At 49.5% G+C, this 25,092-nt stretch overlaps 5 protein-coding genes and 1 long non-coding RNA gene across 11 annotated transcripts; 3 read left to right on the top strand and 3 right to left on the bottom strand.

Annotated features, from left to right (window-relative positions):
• Positions 1–1,776: 1,776 nt before the first annotated feature.
• LOC133167922 (Na(+)/citrate cotransporter-like) lies at positions 1,777–9,129 on the bottom strand. 5 transcript variants are annotated; one of them, XM_061299057.1, is made up of 14 exons: positions 8,989–9,129; positions 8,147–8,264; positions 7,077–7,287; positions 5,871–5,999; positions 5,665–5,801; positions 5,318–5,541; positions 4,953–5,241; positions 4,767–4,889; positions 4,219–4,437; positions 3,120–3,226; positions 2,916–3,037; positions 2,652–2,813; positions 2,383–2,520; positions 1,777–2,256 (listed from the first exon to the last, which is right to left on the bottom strand). In XM_061299057.1, the coding sequence occupies exons 2-14, from the start codon at positions 8,212–8,214 to the stop codon at positions 2,128–2,130; spliced, it is 2,058 nt and encodes a 685-aa protein (XP_061155041.1). In that variant the 5' UTR covers positions 8,215–8,264; positions 8,989–9,129; the 3' UTR covers positions 1,777–2,127. The 5 variants fall into 5 exon arrangements, with proteins under 5 accessions (XP_061155041.1, XP_061155039.1, XP_061155038.1 ...); XM_061299055.1 differs by having other exon boundaries at positions 4,219–4,408; XM_061299054.1 differs by having other exon boundaries at positions 5,665–5,999.
• Positions 7,893–11,496, top strand: serpinf1 (serpin peptidase inhibitor, clade F (alpha-2 antiplasmin, pigment epithelium derived factor), member 1). Of its 2 annotated transcripts, none has more exons than XM_061299095.1 (8): positions 7,893–8,024; positions 8,802–8,873; positions 9,002–9,200; positions 9,257–9,412; positions 9,487–9,690; positions 9,759–9,895; positions 9,971–10,181; positions 10,300–11,496. In XM_061299095.1, exons 1-8 carry the CDS (start codon positions 7,908–7,910, stop codon positions 10,548–10,550), a joined length of 1,347 nt encoding a protein of 448 aa, XP_061155079.1. In that variant the 5' UTR covers positions 7,893–7,907; the 3' UTR covers positions 10,551–11,496. The 2 variants fall into 2 exon arrangements, with proteins under 2 accessions (XP_061155079.1, XP_061155080.1); XM_061299096.1 differs by having other exon boundaries at positions 7,924–8,024; positions 8,802–8,859.
• Positions 10,689–14,531, bottom strand: slco2b1 (solute carrier organic anion transporter family, member 2B1). The gene is made up of 14 exons (XM_061299068.1): positions 14,401–14,531; positions 14,026–14,163; positions 13,777–13,951; positions 13,469–13,693; positions 13,295–13,393; positions 13,055–13,185; positions 12,913–12,985; positions 12,683–12,847; positions 12,432–12,621; positions 12,195–12,342; positions 11,955–12,118; positions 11,823–11,887; positions 11,633–11,753; positions 10,689–11,513 (listed from the first exon to the last, which is right to left on the bottom strand). The coding sequence occupies exons 1-14, from the start codon at positions 14,443–14,445 to the stop codon at positions 11,336–11,338; spliced, it is 1,917 nt and encodes a 638-aa protein (XP_061155052.1). The 5' UTR covers positions 14,446–14,531; the 3' UTR covers positions 10,689–11,335.
• Positions 14,532–14,806: 275 nt separating this feature from the next.
• LOC133167988 (uncharacterized) lies at positions 14,807–19,571 on the top strand. The gene is made up of 3 exons (XR_009718132.1): positions 14,807–15,956; positions 16,089–16,629; positions 17,943–19,571. It is a non-coding gene; the product is annotated as an uncharacterized LOC133167988 (long non-coding RNA).
• A 384-nt stretch (positions 19,572–19,955) lies between these two features.
• On the bottom strand, positions 19,956–23,029 carry rbmx2 (RNA binding motif protein X-linked 2). The gene is made up of 8 exons (XM_061299138.1): positions 22,736–23,029; positions 22,260–22,312; positions 21,568–21,647; positions 21,090–21,205; positions 20,970–21,021; positions 20,768–20,897; positions 20,500–20,683; positions 19,956–20,421 (listed from the first exon to the last, which is right to left on the bottom strand). Exons 3-8 carry the CDS (start codon positions 21,570–21,572, stop codon positions 20,060–20,062), a joined length of 849 nt encoding a protein of 282 aa, XP_061155122.1. The 5' UTR covers positions 21,573–21,647; positions 22,260–22,312; positions 22,736–23,029; the 3' UTR covers positions 19,956–20,059.
• ap4m1 (adaptor related protein complex 4 subunit mu 1) lies at positions 21,809–24,941 on the top strand. The gene is made up of 16 exons (XM_061299099.1): positions 21,809–21,997; positions 22,072–22,161; positions 22,536–22,621; positions 22,688–22,797; positions 22,870–22,966; positions 23,029–23,139; positions 23,220–23,282; positions 23,349–23,411; positions 23,478–23,544; positions 23,641–23,694; positions 23,771–23,877; positions 23,940–24,031; positions 24,309–24,353; positions 24,422–24,472; positions 24,552–24,669; positions 24,747–24,941. Exons 2-16 carry the CDS (start codon positions 22,104–22,106, stop codon positions 24,939–24,941), a joined length of 1,317 nt encoding a protein of 438 aa, XP_061155083.1. The 5' UTR covers positions 21,809–21,997; positions 22,072–22,103.
• The last annotated feature ends 151 nt before the right edge of the window (positions 24,942–25,092 follow it).

Here is a 25,092-nt window from a genome sequence, read left to right as displayed (position 1 = left end):
AGGGGTCCTGTGATTGGTGGGATGTGAAGTAAGCGAGGCGTCGTCAATTTAAAATTGCCTTCCGATTGGCTGGTGGAAAAGTGGACGTGGTCAGGCTCATTTTGGCTGCGCTCTGATTGGTCAGACTAAATTTGACAGAGGTAGGAGGCGGGCAAAGTGGCACTTGTCAATTTTCTCTCACTTCTGCGGGTGTGGCACTTTTCACTTTCAGTTACATGATTTTTCCCTAATGCGGTGGCCTGTCACGTGGTACGCGAGTGTGCAAAGCGCCATTGGACGAGCAGGCGAGGAAGATTTGAATTGGCGGATGTGACGTCATGAATCGGGAACGGTGTCTGCTCAAGGCAGTGCTTCTCAAATAGTGGGGCGCGCCCCCGCGTGTGACCCTGGGGAACAGGCTTTTTTTTTGGCAGTACTAGAATAAAGTGTAATTGCGCGTTTACTACAGCAGGGGGCAGTGGCGCTCTCATTGTTACTTCTGTCACGTTTGCGACAGTGCAACATTTTACGACTTACAAGACAAGTTAGGATAGTCACGGTGGGGAGGGGGGGCGCGAATAGTTTTCTTCTTGCTAGGGGGGGGGCGTAACAGAAAATAATTGAGAAGCACTGGGTTAAATAAAGGTTAACTTAAAAAAAAAAAAAAAAAAAAAAAGTGAACCCTGAACTTTGAACCCGCGGTGACCCCGCGGTGACCCCGTGGTGACCCCATGAACCCGCGTTGACCCCTGGGTGACCCCGTGGTGACCCCTGGGTGACCCCTGGGTGACCTTTGAACCACTCTAGTTAAAAATCGAAAATGTGCACATGACCCCGTGAACTTTGAACCGACCTTTGACCCCTGGGTGAACTTTGAACCGTAAACTTTGACCTTTGACCCCTAGCTAATTACGTTTTTTTTTTTTTTTTACACCGGCATAGCAGAACGATCCATGGTCTTCAGATGCCGCGCTGTCGCCATCTCCTGGTCAGTTAGTGAAATGCTTTTGCTGATGTTTTTTTTTCTCTCAATTAAAACAAATCAATTAGCCAGTTGGTTTTCTTTATTTAATACCTATTATCAGACAAAACCAAATTGTGAATCAGTCACCTAGGCTATAGCAGAACAAACAATCCATGGTCTTCAGAAGCCACGCTGTCGCCATCTTCTGGTCAGCTAGTGAAATGCTTTTGCTGTTTTTTTCCCCTCTCAATTAAAACAAATCAATCAGCCAGTTGGCTTTCTTTATTTAATATCTGATATCAGACAAAACCAAATTGTGAATCAGTCACCTAGGCTATAGCAGAACAAACAATCCATGGTCTTCAGATGCCACGCTGTCGCCATCTCCTGGTCAGCTAGTGAAATGCTTTTGCTGTTTTTTTCCCCTCTTAATTAAAACAAATCAATCAGCCAGTTGGTTTTCTATATTTAATATCTGATATCAGACAAAACCAAATTGTGAATCAGTCACCTAGGCCAGTGCTTCTCAAATAGTGGGGCGTAACAGAAAATAATTGAGAAGCACTGGCTCAAGGGAAGTTGTCATATACGGGTGCGAGGCGCGGGGGGTTTCTCTGCTAAGCTAGCATGCTACTAAATGTTTGTCGTTCATCTTAGGTTACGTCATTTTCTTCTTCGTTTTGTTTTACGGCGGGTGGCTCCGGTTTTTAGGTGCATTACCGCCACCTACTGTGTTAGAGTGTAAACATAATTTACGGTGTAAATACATTTTATTCGATCTTTTTGATGGATTTTTCTTTCATTTACGGATGATTGATCGAAAGCGTCCATGGTTTTGTGTGAAATGTTTATTTAAAAGGGCATAAAAGTGTTAGAACGTTACATATGTACAATCATCTACACCTGTGACAAAAGTCACATACTGTGCTTTAAACAGTAAAACAATATTAACAAAATCGTAACCTCAAAGTTGAGGCTGAAGGAAAATAATATTAACATGAATGTGTTAAATATAAAGTTTATAATATGACAAATGTTCTTCTCCAAATAAACAAAAAGGATAGATTCTTACCAATTGTTTGTATCAAAACATACATTTCCAACATATTGTCTGCTAGAGAAAATAAGATTTTGCTGACACATTCAGCAGTACACGACAAATGTAAGCAGCTTAAGGGGTGGAGCTAAATGGGCGTGGTGGCGTTGGCCCACTCGGGGAAGGAGTCCAGAGAGAACAAGACGCGACCCCAGGTGTTGATGGCCACGCTGATGCACACAATGCCGATGATGTTCATCACCACGCCAGTTTTTGCCTGCAGGGAGCGCATAGTAGCAGGTTGCGAATTATGTGGCTAACAATTCTCATGTGGCTCATCTCATATCTTTTTTGGCATTTTTAGCCAACTGATGTGTCGCATGTGTCTGGCCTACAGACTTACCATGTCGGTTACTTTGAGGTACCCAGAAGAGAAGACGATGGCGTTGGGAGGCGTGGCCACGGGCAGCATGAAGGCGAACGATGCGCTCAAAGTGCACGGGATCATCACGTACAAAGGATTCACGCTGATGGACTGAGACTGCCGCAAGCACGTTACACAAGAAGAAGAAGAAGACAAAACGTTGAGTGGTTTCCAAACATGTCTGGTACATAATATTATCTTTGGAAAATTGACAACACATGTCACTTTTCACGATGATCATAAATTACCATGGAAGCCAGGATCGGCAGGAGGAGCGTTGCCGTGGCCACGTTGCTGGCGCACTCTGTGAAGGTGGCAGTGAGGAGGCATAGGACTACGGTGATGGCCCACGGCGGGATGGAGTGAAGTGGCGTCATCTGGGAGCCCAACCAGCGCGATAAACCGGACTCCTGAACGACACACCCAAATCCAATCATTACCGATTTGCATTCACTCTTTGTCAATTGGCTACCCAGCGCCAACACTTCGAGTCAGAGCTGCTTGTAGCTCACCTCGCTGCCTTTGGCCAGCGCAAAGCCTCCGCCCAGCAGCAGCACGATGTTCCACGGAATCTTGGCCTGCGCCACCTTCCACGTCAACAGCGGGGGGGCGGGGCCTCTGGACACCTGCGCGTCTGATGGGACAGACCAGAACAAAAGCTTTCACCTCTTAGAATCAACTTGAATAATGAGGCCACACGTGTGCGTGTCACTGACCCGGGTCTGAGTTTTGCCTCCAGTAGCAGAGATATTTGGGCGGCTGGGACGGCAGGATGAACAGTAAGAGCGCCACCATGAGGGAGACAGTGGCGTCCGTGACGAACCTGCGGGGATGTCACGAGTTTCAAAATGTGTTTTTTTAAACAATAAATTGGTCATTTTGGTGTGTGCCTCTTGCCCACCAGGGAGCAGTATAATACAGACACAGCAATAACAGTTGTTCTTCGCAGAAGATAAAGAATACATACACGTTAGTATTGTCATGTTGTCTGTCTACATGTATTATCACGTGGAGAAAAAAAAGTACAGGTCATACAAACAGTTAGCAGTTAGTGATAAGAAAAGGTGGTACGGGAGATTATTCTGGTCCACGGTGTTCTTGAGATCGGGTGTTGTTTTTGGCCTTGCGACACAGAGGTCAAGTTCACTTCCTGTCGCAGCACAGCGCAAATATTGAAATTACACACATGCACGCCGTGTGACCGCTCTTTGGTGTTTATGCAGAGTGCAAGTGAAAGGTCATTAGTCGACGTGATTATGTAACCTGGCAGCGACTTCATGAATGAACATGAATGGCGTCCACGTTCGTCCCTTTTAAAGGGTCAAAGATTTCGATTGACACATAGCACTGCCGCCACACGAGGCTTGACGGATGGATATTTAACGAACCCTTGCGATACGTGTGACCTGACCTTTCTTGAGTTTGATACGCAATCAAACATTTAAGCTAGAATTTATGAACAAATAATCAAAAACAAAGCATATTGTGGACTTGAGACAATCACATCGCTTTGCCTTCCAAAAGATGACTTAGGTTGATGCTAAGAAACAATTCAAAAGGAATCAGCAGGCTAACAAATAGCATCAACTTGGCAGTTACAGCACTTTAAGCAACGATTATTTGAACTCGAACTTTGGAGCAACACATAGACAGACGCGATAACAATAGTTGTGAAAGTTTTTGTTTGTCTTCCCAATTGTTCAATACTGCCCCTGGTGGCCAAGTTAAATTTCACACTCACCAGAAAGAGCTGCTGATTATGTTATTGCCATAGGTTTGTGTAAAAAAAAAACACTGAAAAATTGGCTGACTTACTCTGCATCGGCGTTGAACATCCGCGAGGCCCAGCCGTCCACGAAGCGCGGCTCCCGCGTGAACCACAGCACCACCATGAGGAGGAAGAGCGCCATCACGCTGGCCTCGCCGTAGGTCATGGGACCTAGGCGCTGGTGCTCTTCTCCGATGGCATCGCGCGCCGCTTGCTCCTTCGCCTTCGCCTTCTGCCCTGCCCCGCACGACCACGCCCCCCACAGGCTGACCATCAAACGATAGAGAAGGTAGAAAGCAAAGTGTACACATTGTCAACATGGAGAGGAGTTTCCAAAACATATTGTAGATAAGATGAGAAGAACAGGTGTGGTACGCATGGAAACAGAACAGATGAAAAGATATGTAGGAGGACGATCGGATATTGTGCACGTAGTTAAGAGGTAGTATAATTGACCCGCCGCTAGCATGCTAGCTGCCAGATGGATAGATAGATAGATGGAGTAGTAAACATTGATGGCGCAATAGATGACATCAACATAGATAGGAGGTCAGGTCATGTAGAGGTAGTAGGAAGTGGTGGATTCAGGACTGACCTGCGTCCTATGAAGACTTGCTGCAGGAGAATCCAGGCCATCGCGAGCATCATCATCATGGTAGGGAAGGCGAAGACAAACCAGGACGCCGAGTTGATGACACCGCCGCTCTGTGGGAACAGCCTGCCACCGGACGTGACAATGAGAGCGTCGCCCGAGCACGCTAGCGCGTTAGCCGGCACTCACTGGCTCATCTGACCCAGCAGAACCAGGTTGGGTCCAGTTCCGGTGAGCGTGGCGATGCCGCCGATGCTGGCCGCGTAGCACACGCTCAGTAGCAGACCTTTGCTCAAACGCTTGCGTTCCTCGTCCACCTCGTCCACCTCTTCCAACTCCGACGTGCTCAACGGGGCGGAAAGTGCACCCTGACCTTTCGGCGCAGATGGAGGTTTGTCCTGCGGTGGCACTTTGAGCGATGACATCGTCACGTCCTCATGGGATGCAGTCTCAACTGCGGCTTCTTCCGTACCTTCGCCTGCAGGAAAGAAATTCCATCAAACTTCCAATCACACCTACTGTGAACCTCCACTAAAAGACAGAAGGTTACTCACCCGTTCTTTCGGAAGCGTCCGCTTCAGGCATCTGGATGACAAAGGCGCTCTGCTTTCTAGAGGCGGCGTCTTCGCTCGTCTTCGCCTGTCCTTCCTCAGCGTCGTCGTGGCCATGCAGTTGGTCCAGCACGGCGTGCACAATGGGGACCATCATGGCGGCCGTGGCTGTGTTGCTAATCCACATGGACAGGAAGGCTGTCACGCTCATGAAGCCCAGCATCAGCCTGTCATGGCACAAGTCAATTCATTTAGATCTCCACTTGAAGTAACTTGTGTTTGTACCTAAATGTGTAGCGACATGCTAACACACACCGTACAAATAGCATCCATTGAAGCACACAACTCACCGTGCGGGCCTGATTCCCACCAGGAGTAGAACTTTGAGTGCGATGCGTTTGTGGAGGTTCCAGTGCTCCACGGCCACCGCCACCATCAGCCCGCCCACGAATAACATGTTGCTGTCTCGCAGGTACTGCATGCACACCTGCAGGGGGAGACACCTCAGAATTTGTTCCCACTTATTGTCCTCTTTTGTGCGTGCAAGCGCGCTTACGTCTTTGGACTGCATGATTCCGAGCAGGGGAAACAAGATGGTCGGCAGCAGCGCGGTGACGGCCAGCGGCAAAACTTCGGTGCACCAGAACAGCGCCATCAGCAGGATGACGTACGCGCACGCTGCCTCCTGTGCACAGATCAGAATACACGTCAATGCAGTTGAACAGCGCATGCATAGACGGGTGCCTATCGGATGTGTCAACATGAAGATGAAAAGTGTTTGGATGGAGAATGTGAGACTTGTTGCCTCTACGTATGACGTTTCAAAAGATTGCATCGGGAAGGCCAAATGCCAGCCGTGACATGTGATGAAGATGAGGAGAAGCGTGAGAAAGCAGCAAAGGCTGCCAGGAGGCCGCGGCAGGACCCGCTGAGCGCAAACACACCACTTTGGTTTCATTTACCGCGCCCGTGCACACATGCACATGCACGTGCTCTCACACACGTGCATGCGGGAAGGTGGTGGGGGGGGGGGGGGAGGACAATATAGTGATGAAGAATGAGAAGGTCGCTGAACTTGGAGCCGTCGATGTACTGGTCAATCAATGACAGCCACGACGGGGCCAGAAAGGTTCACGAATGAGAAATGTCACAAAACGTGTTCCTAAAATGAAAGACTTGAGGATAAACGCATTTAGAAAGCGACAATGTTTGGAAAGTGCCACTTAAATGACAAAAAAATGAACTCAATAAAGTGCTTGGAAATGCCATGGCGAGTTGTCATACAATGCAAGACGAATGATTCGAATCGAACGATTGTAACACGGTTTAGAAATGAAAATGTTACATTAAAAATAGTTTTGAAGAAGTCAAATCGATATTGAATCTTTACGTTGAAAATGAACATTTTGAATGAACGGAACACCGTTTACCGGAATTACCGTGTACAACAATTATAACTACTGTAAATGAAATATTTAAATGAATAAATATGGTAATGCAAGGTGAAATTATAACTAAAATGTCAAGTCAGTAAAACGGGTTTAGAAATAAAAACATTTAAATGTATGAGAACGTTAAAAGAATAAAAAAATACAACTATAATAATGTTTAAAAATGGACAATAAAAAGAATAAAAATGGTTTGAATTGATGAAAAAATGAAAATGAATAAAATACATTAACAAAATAAAACTGAATGACACTCATGCATAAACACAAAATCAAATTCAATAAAGCAATTTTTGTGCGTGACTGTGTCTCACCTTGGTGCTGAGGGCGAGCGGCAGCAGGAGCAGCGGACCAAAGGCCACGATCAAGACGCTCTTGAGACGCCACACAACGCGGAACATCCGCACCCGCAGGGGAAGGACCGCCATCGAGCAGGAGGACGACACTGACGATGACGAGCGACAATCTACGGCTTCCGACTTCTCTCTGCCTTCAACGCGCTCGCCATTCAAGCTAAATAGTAACCTGTCGCGTGCACGCGCACGAGCATGCGCACGCACAAAGTAAAGAGAAAGCGGGAAAGTTGAGCTGGTGGTGGCCTTCGTCGCTGCATGATGAAGACTGGGAAGTGATGAAGCTGCTCAAAGACAAGCAATGAATGAATGGATGAATCGTGAGTGGATGAATAGTCGAAGGAATGAATGATTGGCAAATAAATGAGTTTAAATGAATACATAAATGATCAATAAATGAAAGAAAATAATTAAACGGCTGATAAAGGACAATGAATAAGAAATTAAAGAATCCTGAAGGATCTACTTTGGAAACTGAGTATCGGAAAGTGAAGTTGTGTTGCGAGTTTGCTGCCACCTGGTGGTCACCTTTGGTACAGTCCCAGTCGGGGTCGGACAGTGCAATCCCGCCGGTGCCTTGAGATTCGAATCCGTTCCGTGGACAAATATTTATGTGAACGCACATACAAATGGTGACATGTCGCGTGAACGCACATCCATGTCCGTGCACGAATGGACAACCGTGTTTTCGTGACGTGTCCAACGTGAGCGGACAGCCAGAACTTTTCAATGTTTGAACAAACAAGCCCGAGCAGAAGCAGAGAGGAAAGAGTTTGCGGTCACCATCCAGTCATGAGGATTGCGCGTCCGTCTCGGCCGCGCGTCCCCGCTCGGGATCGAGCTGGCGACGTGCGCGCGCCCCGCTGTCACGCGCGGCGACGTGGAGCGAGAGAGCAAGGCTGCTGCGAGGTGAGTGCGCGTCAATCAATTCTTCCGTTCCTTTCTTTCATTTCAATTTTTTTTTACTTGACCACCTGGGCGCGCCGCATAACCCAAAGTGCCAAACACTCGAACCAAGTCCAATTGCGTACCTATTTTGATCTTTTTTTTGCGTTGACATACTCGGGAGGCTCAATTTTGGGGGGTGGTAACATGACATCACCAGTAGATGGACCACGTGACCGTCGCGCAAAAGTACTCACACTGTACCTGGGTAAAGAAAAAAAAAGATTGGTTAAAGTATCGACAGAACAACCAATACATGATTAATCCAAAAGCTAGTTTAGTTGTTGCAACTTCCATCAGTGGTTGTGCTGGCGACGAAAAGAATGCGCGCTCTTCTGCACGAGGCAGCAACATGTTTCGGAAATTGACTTAATTACCAATTTCAAAAGAGTAAGAAAGTACGGAGTATTTGTACTTGGTTACTTCTCTTCCCTGCGTGTTCGCGTCGAGCGACGAGCACTTTGACCCTCTTGGCAGCGTTCAGGGGCTCAAGTCACGTGACCGAGGGGCATGCAAACATGTTTTTCTTTTTTACTTCGAAATCTCTTATTTTTGTTCTCTGCCGCGCCAGCACATGCGTCAAAGGTTCTCACCCATAACAAATAACAGAATTAAAAAGATATTTTTGTCAAGTGGAATAATGGAGTTGTGAAAATTAATGTAAAAAAAACAACAACAATAAACAAATCAAAAACTAGCGGGACTAAAAATGAACTAAAACGTAATCTCGGTGTGTTTCAGGATGAAGCCGACAACCCCCCTCCTGCTTTTGGGCCTGCTGGTCTTTGTTTTGGTTCAGGTATCGTCTACATGGTGAATTGATGTGGATGATGAAACCATTCCGGAATCTAAAAACAAGCTCCGAGCTACGTGTGTGTGTGTGCGTGTGTGCGTGTGTGCGTGTGTACGCGTTGACATGGGCACTTGCCTTTCTGATCCAGGCACAGACGGAGGAGAACGAACCAGCAGGTGGCGAGGATGAACACGTGGAGCTCTTCACCACACCCGCCACAAAGATGGCCGCCGCCACCTCCGACTTTGGCTACAACCTTTTCCGTGCGCTGGCAGCCCAGCAGGACAACGCCAATGTGGTTCTCGCGCCCATCAGCGTCTCTGCGGTCCTCACCCAACTGGCCTTGGGTGAGCACATATCACTCGAAATATCAAGCTCGGACCTAATGCGGTCGGTTCCACAGGAGCTTCTGAGCGTGGTGAGAGGCAGCTGTTCCGAGCCTTGAGGTACCACACCCTGCAAGACCCTCAGCTCCACAACACCCTGAGGGACCTCCTGACCTCTGTCAAGACGGGCAACAAAGGACTGAGCGCGGCAGCCCGCCTCTACCTGGCCAGACGTCAGTCCTCGTGACCCGAACTCGCTCGTCTTGACGCTGCTTATTCCGTGACGCCATGTGATGTTTTCTCTCAGGTCTGCGCCTCAAACAGGAGTTCTTCACCGCTGTGGAGCAGCAATACGGCATCCGACCCAAAGCCCTGCAGGGAGGGAGTCAAGACACCAAGGAGATCAACAACTGGGTCGCCACGGAGACCGGCAACAAGGTGCAGCGCCTCCTGGCCAAGCCCCTGCCTAGGAACCCTGGAGTCAACGCTGTGGCCGGGGCCTACTTTAAAGGTAAGGAGAACCATCACAACATTGTGAAGAGCAATAGTGAGAACAACCAAAATGTGCTCACCAAACAGGGAAGTGGATGACGGCGTTCCAGCCTCAATCCTTGCAGAACTTCCAGCAGGAGGGCAAAGCGCCCGTCCGGGTTCCCATGATGCAGCAGGAGCACTACCCCATCAAGATGGGCGTGGATTCTGACCTGAGCTGCACAGTAAGCGGGGAAGCAGCTGCCCCGCCCCCTTTTGGCCACACCCACCAACCTCCACCTGTTATCTTCTTGCTCTAGATTGCACAGATCCTCCTGCAGAACCAGGTGAGCATGTTTGTGTTCCTGCCTCATGAAGTGACGTCCAACCTGACCGCCCTGGAGGAGACGCTGACAGCCGAGTTTGTGCAAGACCTGGGCAACACGCTGCACGCCACGCACGTCACCCTCACCATGCCCGTCCTCAAGTTCGGGTACGCCACGGACCTCATGACGCTGCTCCCTGCCCTGGGTGAGTCCTGGGTGGATTGAACCTGGGATGGCTCTGAAGATGTCTCCAGGGGAGCGAGTGTTTCTCCTCAACCCAAAGTCGCCTACTCACACTTAGCTGCGCCCCCTCCTCCATACAGGGCTCACAGATTGGCTAGCTGACCAGGACTTGGAGAAGATTTCGGCACAGCCCGCCAAGCTGGTCACCATTTATCATAAGGTGGTCATGGAGACGGCACCCGATGGCGAGCAGTCGGCGCCCGCCACCTCCACCACCAGTCACCTGACCTACCGCGTCGACCGTCCCTTCCTCTTCCTCCTTCGCGACGAGGCCTCGGGAGCCTTGCTCGTCGTCGGCAGAGTCATTAATCCCAAGGACCTGACTATCTAACACACATACACATCAACACACACATACGCACACACACACACTCTTAGCAGGTCCTAGGAGGGCAATGAGGATGAAACGTGATTTATCGTTAACTTGTGGTACATTTGTGTGTCGTTACAAAATAAACATAACAATGGGAAAAAAAAAAAAACCACCCTTGATTTTTTTTTTTTTTTTTTTACTCATCAACTTTGACCTCTAGCGCTACCGTAGGACAAGATACAAAATATTTGAGTGAAAACAACTTATAAATGGTGAACTCTCCACATGTGGATCAGATCATATACACATTATCTACTGCTCTCCTCTGAGGAATGTGTGTGCGTGTGTGTGTGTGCGCACCATGTGGTTTTGATTTTATCGTCACATTCCTCGGGTTGGGCCAGTGTTGGAAAATATATTTAAGAAAACACTTACTCTCTTTTATCTGATTCAGCAACTCAGGAACAACACAAAAGAAAGAAAGAAAAAAGGAAAAACTAAAAGAAAGTAAGTTTGATGTTGAAATCATGGACACACTAACAAATGTACGTTGATTAAAAAAATAAAAAAGCACCGAAGCAAACACACAAATCCACTAACAGCCACAAATATGCACACGCACTCACACAAATACTTGCCGGACTTTTAAGTACATGGCGGCTGCTTGCAGAAGGGCCGCCTGACACAAAATGGCAGCGCGGGAGCTGCCTAGCTTGAAGCGTGCCGGGAAATAGCCCGGTTGACCGAATGTCTCTGGTGGACGTCTGTGGAACTGCGTGTGGAACGTGTCTTTTGGACCTTCCTCAGGCGTGTCCCGGCTTGACTTGCTGTTCCTTGTCATGCTCGTTCACCAGCTCATAGATCTTCCGATCGGATTCCTCGGGGCTCGCGAGATCCGCCCTCTTCCTGTGCAGGACCAGCGCCGTAAAGAAGAAGCACAGAAGGCCTCCGCACATGAACACCCCCTGGACGCCCAAAAACCTGCACAGACAAGTCAAATAGTATTTTAAACAGACCTTTGGTGACCTTTTGACCTCCAACTTTTCAAAGTTCAGCAAAAACAGCAAAATTCACAACATGTCTTTTGAAAAGAGACTGGCCTGTGTCTGAAGCGGTCCAAGTCGTAGTAGATACAGGAAGTCTGTTTCCCGCACTTCCTGTCCCACAGGACGCACGTGGAGTCGATGACGGAGCCATACAGGACCGGGCAGGGCATGAAGGCTGCGCAGGCCATAACAACATTGAGGTGTGAGGACGTGCCTGGTCATGTGACCACCTCATCCAACTCACCCAGAACCCTGAAGAGCATGTACTGGATGCCCACTGCCAAAGACTTGTCACGCGCTGATACCGTCCTATTCACGCACGTAGCGTTAGCAGCCATCTCAGCGGACATTCTGTTGGCTTCTGGAATCTTCTTACCTCAGGATGATGACGAAAGACGGCGTCTGGGACAAGGACGCCATGAAACAGGTGGCGGCCATCAGGCCCACGAAAGGCAACAGGAGATGGCCGCACCCGCTGCCGCACGTCCCGGGCGTGGCCCAGCCGCTGGCCCCGCCCACGCAGCGACACTCGGTGAAGTTCTGCGTGGAAAAACGATTGGGCATTTTTTTCACCGCCGACGCCCCCTTCAGGCCGCAAGAGTGCAATGTTCCTTACCATGACTTTGTTGGTGCTGTCTGTTTCCATGGCGACGCAGCCAGCAAGACACGGAGACGTGAACTCAACACCGTCGGACCCGCACACGGGATGGAACGATTCCGGGACGCACTGACATGTCGAGCTGCAACCCGCTGTTGCGGTACTTCTGACAAGCGCACACAGACACACACTTTGATTCCGTTTTGGTTCTGTTTCTGGTTGTTTCATTGATTCTGATGTTTGCCGTGTTGTTACCGAGGCGGAAAGACCCCATCGACCTTCTGCGTTGGGCAGCCCATGAGGATCAGAGGGAAGCCACAGCAAAGGCTGAGCAAGATGGCGGCAGCGCAGAGCTTGCTGGCGGCGCCGACACCGAGAGTCCAGCGCCGCATCATGACTCCGCCTAACATGGTTCCCAACACGGCCAGAGGGATGCTCACGCCACCTTGGAAGAAGATAACGGTCGGTGGAAGGAAACATGTTGGCGCATGCGTGAACACACACACCGATCATCACGTTGGAGAAGTCTGCCGGCTGGCTGAATTGCTTTTCGATGAACTTGGCCATGAAGGTGGCGAGGCCGGCCACCATGGCGGCCAGGTTGACCTGCGCTAGGATCACCAGAAGGTAGACGGGACTTCGCAAGGTCCGACACAACATGCTGGGAAAGCCTTGAGGAAACACACATGACGTTCAGACCAGACAAGACAGCTGCAGACAGGAAGCAGACGCTGACTTTTGAGGAAGTGTAGAAGGCCGAGTTCCTGGAAAATATCCGGCTGCCGTTTTTCTTCTGCCTCCGACTCATCCTGCGCAAACACAATAAAGGTCACGTGAGCACACAAAGGTGATGAAGGTGCCAGCAGCGTCCACCTAACCTCGGGACGCATGTTCCTAGGGAAGAAGAAGTACGGCAGGGCGACCACAAAAAGAAGACAAGATGCCACCAGGAAGCCGAGCCACCAGGCGCCCACCCAGCGCAGGTCGCTGCGATCCAACTCCACATCGACTGTAGCGTAGGACACAAAGAAGCATAAAACTACAGATAAAGCATCTCGGATGACGTATAAATGCATCAAAGTAGGCCGAGGTGTGATGAAAAAAAAAAAAAAGCGTACCTGCAGACATCTTGTCAAAGTCGACGTAGAAGCGCAGCAGGAAGGCTCCGCCCAGAAAGCCGAAGGCGGGGCCGACGGCGGTGACGGCCAACAGGATGCCTGACACAAACAACGCCGTCCTGAATATCCGACGCAATCACGCTGAGGTGGCGGGCGGGCGGGCGAGCGGCAAACCGAGGTAGAGAGGCGAGTTCTTCTTGCTAGCGTGGTCATCGATGTAGGAGATGCCAAAAGGCTGCAGTGGTGCCGAGGCCACGCCCAGCAGTAGCTGAGCAAATAGCAATAGAGGGTAGATGCCCTCGTGGGCGGAGCCTTCCTGCTCCACGCAGCTCCGGTTGGACGATGGCGTGGCGGCGAGGAGGCTCTCCACGTGACACAGGTCGGAACTGTTCCGAGTAACTGCAAGTTAACACAAGTACCTGTACTCGAGTACTTTTGCCACAATGTCCGGAACGCTAACGCCGCATGGGTCAGGGACTCACGGCCATCACGGTAGCTCTGGCCGGCGCCGGCGCGGTACGGCTCGCCAAGGAAGTGCGGCAACGCCATGAACAGCGAGGCCAAACACGCCAAGAGGGCGCCCAAGCCAATCATGCGAGGGCGGTGAACGCGACTCCCCAGGAAGCTGACGAAGACGATCAGCAACGTGTTGCCCACCTGGAAGACGCACGAGGGTCCTCATTGGCACTTTCTGGACTGTAACCTTCGCTCGGCAAAATAGTTACGCCCACCTCGTTGAAGGCGGCCAGCAGCCCAGACTTCTGACTGGAGAGACCGTAGCGCCGCTCGATGGTGGAGATGGAGCTCTTCATGTAGCCCGACACCAGGAGCTGCGAGAGCTGCAGCGCGCTGTGACACGCCACGAAAACCTGCGCGCCAGAACACCCACTTGAAATGTGGAATCTCGAGTGAACAGAGAAAGCAAAACGTTCTGATCCATAGACCCAGACACCAGTTTTGATTACATCAACCATCACAGCAGGGAAAAGTAATCTCATGCATGAAAGCCAACAGGAAGTCAGCCATTTTAGAAGATTGGACTCAAATTTGCAGAAACATCTTTCATGACAGGATGGAATTATTCCAAGTGTTGCTTTCATTGATACCTTGACGCTGCTGAAGACACCCCTGCTCCTTTCCTTTGCTTCCATGACGGACAGGACGGAACCAGGCTGAGTCGCACAAAGGGGGTGTGACGTCAAACCGTGTCCACATGTCACGTGGACTTCCCTTGAAGAAGCAGCTGATCACAGGTGGAATATATCATGCACGCTTTTCCTCCACCTTCTACGCGAGCGAGATTCCGTTTCTGCAGTTAAAGGGAGCGTTCAACTCCGCACGCAGCAGCTGCACAGAAGTTTATCACGAGACTGCACGGACGGTCCAGAAAAGACGAGAAAAAAATGACACTCACTGTAGTGGGGGTGGTGAGGATGACTATGATGAAGAGCAGCTTGTTCCCGTCAAGCCGGAGAGGAAATCGAGGAGGAGCCTAATGGAATTTGAACCTTGATGCCAGAGAAGGCAGGACAGACAAGGGGTGGACGAGTAAGCACATGTGAAATGTTGCAAAGTTAAGACAACAGCAAGCCGAATTACGACATCACGGTTACTCGTCGGCCACCAGCAGGAGGCGCGAGCGCTCCTTTTTTGTTTAAATGGCGTACCAATTCAAGCAACATACGCGATACGGTGAAGGTCACATGACTACAGACATGAACATCTGCCACCATGGAGGGCACATGACCACGCAAGACATGGACGTGTGTAAAGAAAAAACAATCAGGGATTTGGGGGACATGTTTAATTTGTCACGTGACTAATTGGCAGTGGTCAGAAGTGCGCATCAGACGGCTTTGCCCAGGATGAGGACGCTCATGATAAAGACCATGATAAAGAAGAGCCACATGAAGAATCGATCCATGACCTTGGCCAGCTTCCTCCATTCCCCAACGCGCACCTGCGCGATGCGTTGGTCCTGGTAGGCGCTGGCGATGTACTCCACGTTGCTGCGCAGTCCTCGCTGATGTTGACACACGCCGCACGCCTCCTTCCCGCTCTCCGCCACACCTCCCGACCGCTCGCCATCGCCGCTGTCTGCGCTCTCCTCCAGGACGACGAAGGTGTCATCTTTCTGCACGCTCCTGTCGCACCCACGCGCCTCCCCGTTGGACTTGTTGCCGTCGGATTCCTCCCGCGGGTTCTCGTCCGCCTCCCCCGCCTCGTGCACGAAACACACGCGGGCCAAATATTTGAGGATGAAGCGTTCGGCCCAAGCCGGCACGGGGCGTCCTTCGGGGCCGCAGTGGTGGATGTTCATGATGAAAATGGTGAGCGCCGTCGACGCCGTCACCATCAGCATGGTGGCGATGTAGTACTTTCCTGCCACATTAAACACGACGAGATGGCGTGAGCCCTTGCAGCGGGCGGCAAAGCGTTTCGGGCGGACTCACCGATGAGCGGGACGCTCTCGGACGGCGGCATGCTTTCGGCCACCAGCAGCTGGAAGACGGTGAGCGCCAGCAGGACGGTGACCCCCAGCGAGACCTTCTCTCCGGAGTCGGCCGGCAGATAGAAGCCCAGCGGGGCCAGGAAGGAGATCATCATGCAAGGAAGGAGCAGGTTGAAGATGTAGAAGGAGGACCTCCGCTTCAGGTGCAAGGTAAAGGTGATGTCCGGGTACGGATCCGAGCAGCACCCGTATAGGATCACGTTCTTCTTGGCGGGCATGCCCAGGATCTGCCGGGAAGAAGTGGAGCTGCTGCCTTACATTTAAAAGGCTTTTTTTTTTTAGTTTCACAGAACCAGGCTTACCTCCCACTCCACGTTGGGGATGAAGTCGGCCAGGTCGGCGCTGTCCAAGGCATTGAACAAGTCCATCTGGTTGCCGTTGTGAGTCCAGGAGCCGAACGTGAGATGACACTCTTGCACGTCGAAGGGGAAGAAGGCCACATCTACCGAACATGAGCTCTTGGTGATGGCCGGCTGGTCCCACATCACCTGACCGTCGTGCCTCAGAACCACGTTGGTCTCCATGGAGCTGGAGAACTCGTCATCGGCGCTGCGGTAGAAAAGAACGCCTCGACGAGTCAGTGCATTTTGCAGAATTGCAAGCAGCCTAAAAAGTGCTGGAGCAGAGGCTCTTCTTCTGCAATCTTCTTCATCAAGCGCAGCCTCCCTTGGCTCTCTGCAACAACTCATCCAACTGACCTGTTGTACAGGACGATATCGGGCCGCCACACGTAGCTGCTCGGGATGCGGATGGTGTCCAGCCCGTCGTAGTCGTCCTTCTTCCACGCCAGGAAGGCGTCCATCCACACCTGCCGTACCCACAGGTAGGTCGTCAGGATCTGGTTCCTCTCATCCTGGAGAACCATACGCATGTAGACATCAGCCTGAACAGAGTGGGTATTGTCGTACGAGCGTGCCGCGGTCACCATGTCGATGATCTGCGACAGCGTGACCTGCAGAGTCACGTTGATGACGTGCTCCGTGTCTGCCACCGGCCGCAAGGCGTTGGTGTAGTTGGCCAATAGGTCGCGCAGCAGTTTGTGAGCGTAGCGGCCGTGCGCCGACTGGCACGCTGCGCACACACAGGAAGTGAGGTCACGACGCACTGACATGTCACAACATAAGAGTAAGACATCAGGATGAGTTCCAAAATTGTAGGGTGGTTTGTCGATTGTGAAGGCGTTGTTGCACATACAAGGCAGCGTGATCATTTCAAGGACCTTCAGATAAAATATGACAAGTGAGTCCCGGTCGTTAGAGCTTCATGTACAAACATGGACATGAGGTGGATCGCGCATGCGCGTCACCCTTCATCCCCCACAACAAGAAAAGTCAAAATCATCCACGAGACATCCCCTTCTTTGTTCAAATATAAGCAACAAAATGTGGCCCGAAATGGATCCTTGAGGGACCCCTTTCCCGCATGCGAAATATTTAAATCTTCTCAAATGACATCTACAGATAATCGAGGAAAAATCTCCTAAATTCCAGAAGGGTTGGCGTTAAGAAAAAAAGAAAAACACGAAGGAAAAGAAAGTTGCGCAAAATAAAAGTTTGTCTTACCAGGGAGAAAAAGGAGAAGAAACACGAGGTAGGAGCCGCACTCCTTGGCCATCTTCCTCGTCATCCTTATTTTCTTCCTCCTGGTTGACGAGACGAAGATGAGTTCTGCTGCGAGAGCGAACGAGTCGCTGATGAACGAGGAGGTCGCATTCCTCCTCTTCCTCCCCCCCTCATCAAAGGGTCATCCTCCTTCAAATTAATCCTACATCGTAAATTTTGCAAAACAGATTAAAGGATTAGCGTTAAATGGATTGATACGCTGGGGACGCACACACACACAAAACGCATTTTACCTTTCAACTGCTTATTTTAGTCTTTTTTTTTTTTTTTTTTTTTTTAAAAAAAAAAGCCTTTTACTTTTCAATTGCCTACTCTCTTTTTTTTATTTGAATGATCAGTGATTCTCATTATGTGCTTCAAGTTCGTAACATGACTCACGTTGGCCTTCATCTCTTGCTGGACTGTTTGCTTGGATGAGGGAGCAAAGTAACTCATCTTTGGCGACCTCTGGTGGAAAAGTCTTCTTACATCTTTAAAATCTCAATGTTGAAACATTTGATTGTCTTGTTTTCAGGGTCCAAATTTTACATTGTTGGAAAAAAAAAGTGTGTGGAGCTTGTGGAGCTTGTGTAGCCCAGATGCGACACCTCGTTCCTCCAGGACAACCTCGAAGGTGAGTGGGAGTTAATTGAGCAGGAAGATGCTCGGGTGGGCGGGGCCTAAAAGAAACTGCACGCATGTCATAGATCAGTGCTTCTCAAATAGTGGGGCGCGCCAATCCATGGTCTTCAGATGCCACGCTGTCGCCATCTCCTGGTCAGCTAGTGAAATGCTTTTGCTGTTTTTTTTCCCTCTCAATTATAACAAATCAATCAGCCAGTTGGTTTTCTATATTTAATATCTGATATCAGACAAAACCAAATTGTGAATCAGTCACCTAGGCTATAGCAGAACAAACAATCCATGGTCTTCAGATGCCACGCTGTCGCCATCTCCTGGTCAGCTAGTGAAATGCTTTTGCTGTTTTTTTTTCCTCTCAATTAAAACAAATCAATCAGCCAGTTGGTTTTCTTTATTTAATATCTGATATCAGACAAAACCAAATTGTGAATCAGTCACCTAGGCCAGTGCTTCTCAAATAGTGGGGCGCGCCACCCTTGGGGGGCCAATGCTATTCCTGGGGGGGGCGCGTGTGACCCTGGGGAACAGGCTTTTTTTTTTGGCAGTACTAGAATAAAGTGTAATTGCGCGTTTACTACAGCAGGGGGCAGTGGCGCTCTCATTGTTACTTCTGTCACGTTTGCGACAGTGCAACATTTTACGACTTACAAGACAAGTTAGGATAGTCACGGTGGGGAGGGGGGGCGCGAATAGTTTTCTTCTTGCTAGGGGGGGGCGTAACAGAAAATAATTGAGAAGCACTGGGTTAAATAAAGGTTAACTTAAAAAAAAAAAAAAAAAAAAAAGTGAACCCTGAACTTTGAACCCGCGGTGACCCCGCGGTGACCCCGTGGTGACCCCATGAACCCGCGTTGACCCCTGGGTGACCCCGTGGTGACCCCTGGGTGACCTTTGAACCCTGAACTTTCAACTCTAGTTAAAAATCGAAAATGTGCACATGACCCCGTGAACTTTGAACCGACCTTTGACCCCTGGGTGAACTTTGAACCGTAAACTTTGACCTTTGACCCCTAGCTAATTACGTTTTTGTTTTGTTTTTTTAAACCGGCATAGCAGAACGATCCATGGTCTTCAGATGCCGCGCTGTCGCCATCTCCTGGTCAGTTAGTGAAATGCTTTTGCTGATGTTTTTTTTTCTCTCAATTAAAACAAATCAATTAGCCAGTTGGTTTTCTTTATTTAATATCTATTATCAGACAAAACCAAATTGTGAATCAGTCACCTAGGCTATAGCAGAACAAACAATCCATGGTCTTCAGATGCCACGCTGTCGCCATCTCCTGGTCAGCTAGTGAAATGCTTTTGCTGTTTTTTTTCCCTCTCAATTAAAACAAATCAATCAGCCAGTTGGTTTTCTTTATTTAATATCTGATATCAGACAAAACCAAATTGTAAATCAGTCACCTAGGCTATAGCAGAACAAACAATCCATGGTCTTCAGATGCCACGCTGTCGCCATCTCCTGGTCAGCTAGTGAAATGCTTTTGCTGTTTTTTTTCCCTCTCAATTAAAACAAATCAATCAGCCAGTTGGTTTTCTATATTTAATATCTGATATCAGACAAAACCAAATTGTGAATCAGTCACCTAGGCCAGTGCTATTCCTGGGGGGGCGCGTGTGACCCTGGGGAACAGGCTTTTTTTTTGGCAGTACTAGAATAAAGTGTAATTGCGCGTTTACTACAGCAGGGGGGAGTGGCGCTCTCATTGTTACTTCTGTCACGTTTGCGACAGTGCAACATTTTACGACTTACAAGACAAGTTAGGATAGTCACGGTGGGGAGGGGGGGCGCGAATAGTTTTCTTCTTGCTAGGGGGGGGCGTAACAGAAAATAATTGAGAAGCACTGTCATAGATGATCTGATGCCGGATGCTTTTAAAGTGGTCGCCAAACAAGACAAATAGTGCTTGGTCATCACAAGTTTAATCATTTAAACATCAAATAAACAGACAATTTATAAGCCCAAACAGTCGGTACAATGAACGAGAAGATTCCGGAAATCCACCACGGTCACCTTCTATACCTCTCGTCGTCTCGCCATCTTCTCTCCTCGTGTTGTCGTCTCCTCTCGTCGTCTCCTCGTCTCCTCTCGTCGTCTCCTCGCCTTCTCTCTTCGTCATCCCCTCGTCTCCTTTTTTCCTCGTTTCCTTTTCTTCTCTCGTCATCTTCTCGCCTCTTCTCTCCATTTCCCCTGTCCTCCTTGACTGGCGCCCTCCTGTGGTTGTACTTGTCATAGACGCTGTCCTCCTTCTCCTCTTTCACTCGAATGGCAGCAACAGGAGGAGGAGAAGCAGAGGATGATGATGATGATGATGACGATTCTCGGCTAGCTTTCTTCTTTTTCTTTTTCTCCTTCTTCTTCTCTTTCTTATCTGCACGTAGAGGAAATAGCAGCCGTGACGCTCATGTCGCGTAATACACACGCCTACATAAAGAGGACATGAGCTCACCTTTCTTACTCTTCTTGGTTGGGATGATGACTTCCTCAGGTGACGGGGAGGAAGGCGGGTCGTGGTTGATGGAGGGAGCGCATCCTTGCTCCCTGAGTTGCCGCGTCACGTCATCAATGTCTTCGTGGTCTTTGGGCGGGCGATAGTCCCGGACGTGGTCCACACGGATGGTGCGACCTTTGATCTAACAAAGTGGGCTCGGTCACTCCTTGATTCAACCCATTTAGTTGACAGCGGTCCCTTCCACTTACGAATTTAATCTGCTCACCTTGATGCCGTTTAAGTTGTCCACCGCCAAGATGGTGCTCCTCTGGTCCTCGTAGCACAGGAAGCAGAAGCCTTTGGATTTGCCCGTCTTCTTGTCTCGCACCAGATTGATGTTGACGATCTCACCATATCTGATGGGACAAAACCGTCAGAGCACGTGCCGGCGCGGGATCTAAAAAAATACAGGATTGCATACGACGTACTGCGAGAAGACGCAGATGACGTCGCCTTCGCTCAGTTCGTACGGGAAACCTCCTGCAGGGAACAAGAAGACAGTGAGATGCTGCTGACGTTCATTGACTTTATCATTTTGCTCTTCTTACCTATAAATACCCAGGCGCTGTCCTTGTACTCGCTGTGCCAAGAAGCCTTCTCATTGATCCCCAGGTTAGCTTCCCGCTCATTGAGCTCATTGATCAGCTTTATTTTGGTCAGTGGACTAAAAAAAAGACAAAAATTAATCCTCTAGGTTCTGTGATGGCCCATTTTGTCGAGCATGCTTGCGTCCTAGTATTATCATTGGTAGTACAAGTAGTATTTTACCATTTCAGCTGGGTTTGTCGACAACCAAATTGAATAACAACGTGTAAGCGATGCTCAAAAGTGACTCACAAACTCGTTATTTGTTCATTTATCTCGCTAGCTCGTCTTTCTGCGACCACTGGCTAGCCGGTTAATCGATCACCAATAAAACGCGACAGCAAAACAGTCAAACACAAACTACGCACACAAAGCTATTTACTTATAATAAACACGTATGGTAGATCTGATCTAATACCAAAAGAATGGTAAAAAACTCACTTCATTGTAAGGGAAGTTGGGGGTTCTCGGCATTGCAGACAGATGACTTCCGGGTTAAAGTTCGCGCCTCCTGCCACCTGCTGTTTGGAGGTCTGTACTGTTAATACCATTCAGTTTTTTCAATTCTAAAGGTAAAGGTGTACATTTAAATGTTAATTTAAAAAAAAACATGTCGAGCTAATTTTAAGATGGGTTTACATTTGAACTAGTTGTACAAAATAAAAGGGAGGGGTCCGCCTGCACGCTAGATGGTGCTGTGGGATGTGTCGACTTCTTCTAAACGATATGTCAACAACACCGTTCGTTTTGGTCGCTTATTTTATCTTATTTAATGTTGCTAAGTGACTGTTGACGCCTCGTTCAAAACACGATAAGCGTAAAATGATTACCTTGATTTGCATTCATTTTGTGTGTGTCAAGCCCGCAGTCGGTAAGTGAAGCAGGCGTAAACGGACGTAATTATCACTAGTGTTGTGATGTTAATCTTTGTTTGGGTGTGTTTAGTTTTGTGGAGGTGAGTGTGTTTCAGTTGCAGAATGATCTCGCAGGTCTTCATCTTGTCATCCAAAGGCGACCGCCTCGTCTATAAAGATTGTATCCTTCAAGCCAGTGGACCAACTAATTTTTTGGGGGTCATTTTGTTGAAGAACTTTCATGGAATCTATTGCTTTGCACTTTTGTCCACAACTGACCTAGTGTCATCCTCTTCATCACCTTGGAGCTAGGTGGGTACTATCTCGGTTAACTGAAAGAGAAGAAACAAACTGTGATTAGAAAAACTTTGAGTTCATTTGGGGTTCATTTCTGACTAGTTTTTATCTGAACTCCACATTGGAGTTTTCTGGGTCTCAGCGAACATGAACATTTCCCAAACGCCTTTCATCTGCTCCGCAACCGAGCTCGTGGCTTAATAAACTGTCGGTTTCTCCCTGCCCACTTGTCGCCTTGACTCCGCCCCCACCCCGCAGTCCGAGGAGAGATCGGGAGTGATGCCGTCGGCCTTTTTTATGACAAAGTGACAGCATTGACTGGAGACCAACCTCCTGTTGTCATGGTAACCTGTCTTTGCACATGTTCAAGACATTGGTGGGGACTATGCAATCTTGTCTAATGTCCACAGACGCACAGAAGCATCCACTTCGTGCACGTGTGGCAGGGAGGACTGTACCTGGTCGCCACCACCACCGCAGCAGACTCTTCTCCCTTCGCCGTCATCGACTTCCTCAACAGGTGCAGTGCATGACCATGGCAACCATGGGTTCCCAACGCGCACAGGGAATGAAGGTGTGCGTTCGTTGGCAGGTTGGCTGCTCTCATCAAAGATTACTGTGGCGCTCTGTCGGAGAAGACGGTGCAGATGAACTTCGCGCTCATCTACGAACTTCTGGATGAGATGCTGGTGAGTCATATACATAAACTAAATGCAGTTTATTCATCTGCCGATATTGCACGTGCATGCAGGATTACGGCTATGTGCAGTCCACATCCTGTGACGTCCTGAAGAACTTCATCCAGACGGAGGCGCAGTCGTCACGACCCTTCAGCTTGTTGGACCTCGCCAATGTGGGGCTGGTGCGTGGTCGTTCATGCGTGCAGCAACACCCCCCCCCCTTCCTTGCCTCCATGTTCTCGTCATTCTTGTCCCACCGCAGTTTGGAGCCGACACGCAGCAGAGCAAAGTGGCACCCAGTTCTGCTGCCACCAGGCCTTTGCAGGTACTGCCTTCAAAACAGGTTTAGAAAATGCAAGATTTGATTGGATCCCTACTTCTGCACATCTAGGGAGGGAAAAGCGAGATCTTTGTGGATATCGTAGAAAGGATGTCTGTCGTCATGAGCTCCAATGTGAGTGGAGAGCGCCACGGAGTCAGGGCCGAGTGTGCGCGTACTGAGCATGTGTGCTGTGTGTAGGGCATGTCGATGAAGGCGGAGGTGGAGGGTGAGGTCAAGGTCAAGTGTTTCCTACCTGGCTGCTCGGGTGAGTGGGGCGACAGATTACGAGAGGATGGCAAAAACCTCGGTGATCGCCAAGTCCCTTGGGGGGGTTCACTAATGTCACGTTTCTCTGGGGTAGAGATTCGCATCGGCCTCAACGAGGACCTCAGCGTGGGCAGCTCGCATCTTGCAGGTCAGCTCGCCCGCCACCCTTTGGCACATTTGCGCCGAGCAAAGAGGAAATGAGTCAACAGCCTTTTCCCGACCAGGTTACGGCGGGGCGGTCCGCGTGGACGAGTGCGCCTTCCACCCGGCGGTCCGACTGGACGACTTTGAGGCCCACCGCATCCTGCGACTCAGCCCCAGCCAGGGAGAGGTGAGGTCTGTCCACACTAGCGTGACACTTCTTACCGTGTTTACCTTTGACCCCCTGTGAAGCAAAGCGTCATGCAGTACCGACTGGCCGACCGTCTGCCCTTAGCCCCGCCCTTCCGACTCTTTCCCACCATTGAGAAAGACAACGCAGGAAGGTAAACAATTGACTAAAGCAACTCTCAAGTCATTTTGAGGTTAGCTTTAACTGTCACTCTAGAGAACTCAAGTGTTGCCTAACTCTTTTGTCAATACAAATAAAAATAAATAAAAAAAACAATTACAAAAAAGGCTGTCAACGGCAAAAAGCAAAGCTCATCGACAGAAGTAACGGAAAAGGGCACATGTAGGATGCGGCCCTCTCGTGTCGAGGGACGACAGACAGGAAGTCAGCGGTTAGGCGCTGACGGCCACTTCCTGTTGTTTGCTTCGCAGGCTGCTGATGTTCTTCAAGCTACGCTGCAACTTGCCGCCCAAAAGGTCACAAACACAAATACACAAAAACACGTTGCTTGTTGTGACGACATCACTGGGTTGTGTGCATGCAGCTCGGCGGTCAACGTGAGCGCCAGCGTCCGCGTACCCAAAGGCTGCATCAGGTAAGCACATTTGTTCCAATTTGAATGAGTCCAAACATTTGAGGACACTTATTTGATTGACAAATGATGATTCTGTCAGTTTGTCGCAGGAGCTCAGCAGTCCCGATCAGAGCGCCGAGCTGCAGCCGCACAAACGAGCCGTCATCTGGAAGATTCCGCGCTTTCCCGGGGGCACGCAGCTGTCGGCCAGCTTCAAGGTTCGCAAAAGAGCTTCTGCGCAATCGAGTGTCACTTTTGTTTTCCCAAAAAAGCTGAGAGAGTGATTTTCACTTAGCTGGACATTCCCGGCCTAAGCTCCGCCTCCACAATGGAGGTCGGTCCGGTGGGTATGACCTTCGAGCTCCCCAAAGTGACGGCCAGCGGCCTCCACGTGCGCTTCCTGCGGCTGGCGCCCGCGCAACATCGCGGACCCGCCCAGCGCTGGGTGCGCTACGTCACGCACTCTGACTCGTACGCCATCCGCATCTGATTTCTGCGAAGACATCCCTTTTTTTTTTTTTTAATTCATCATATTGCATAGAATTTGTATGTTGACTTTTTAAAAGCTAATAAAAATACGCTACACCATGCAAGACTACATTACTCACTATACATGCAATATAGTTCGCGATACACAATTC

Source organism: Syngnathus typhle, linkage group LG15 (assembly GCF_033458585.1).
Source record: "Syngnathus typhle isolate RoL2023-S1 ecotype Sweden linkage group LG15, RoL_Styp_1.0, whole genome shotgun sequence".
NCBI lineage: Eukaryota > Metazoa > Chordata > Actinopteri > Syngnathiformes > Syngnathidae > Syngnathus > Syngnathus typhle.
This window is presented reverse-complemented; position numbering and strand designations above follow the sequence as displayed.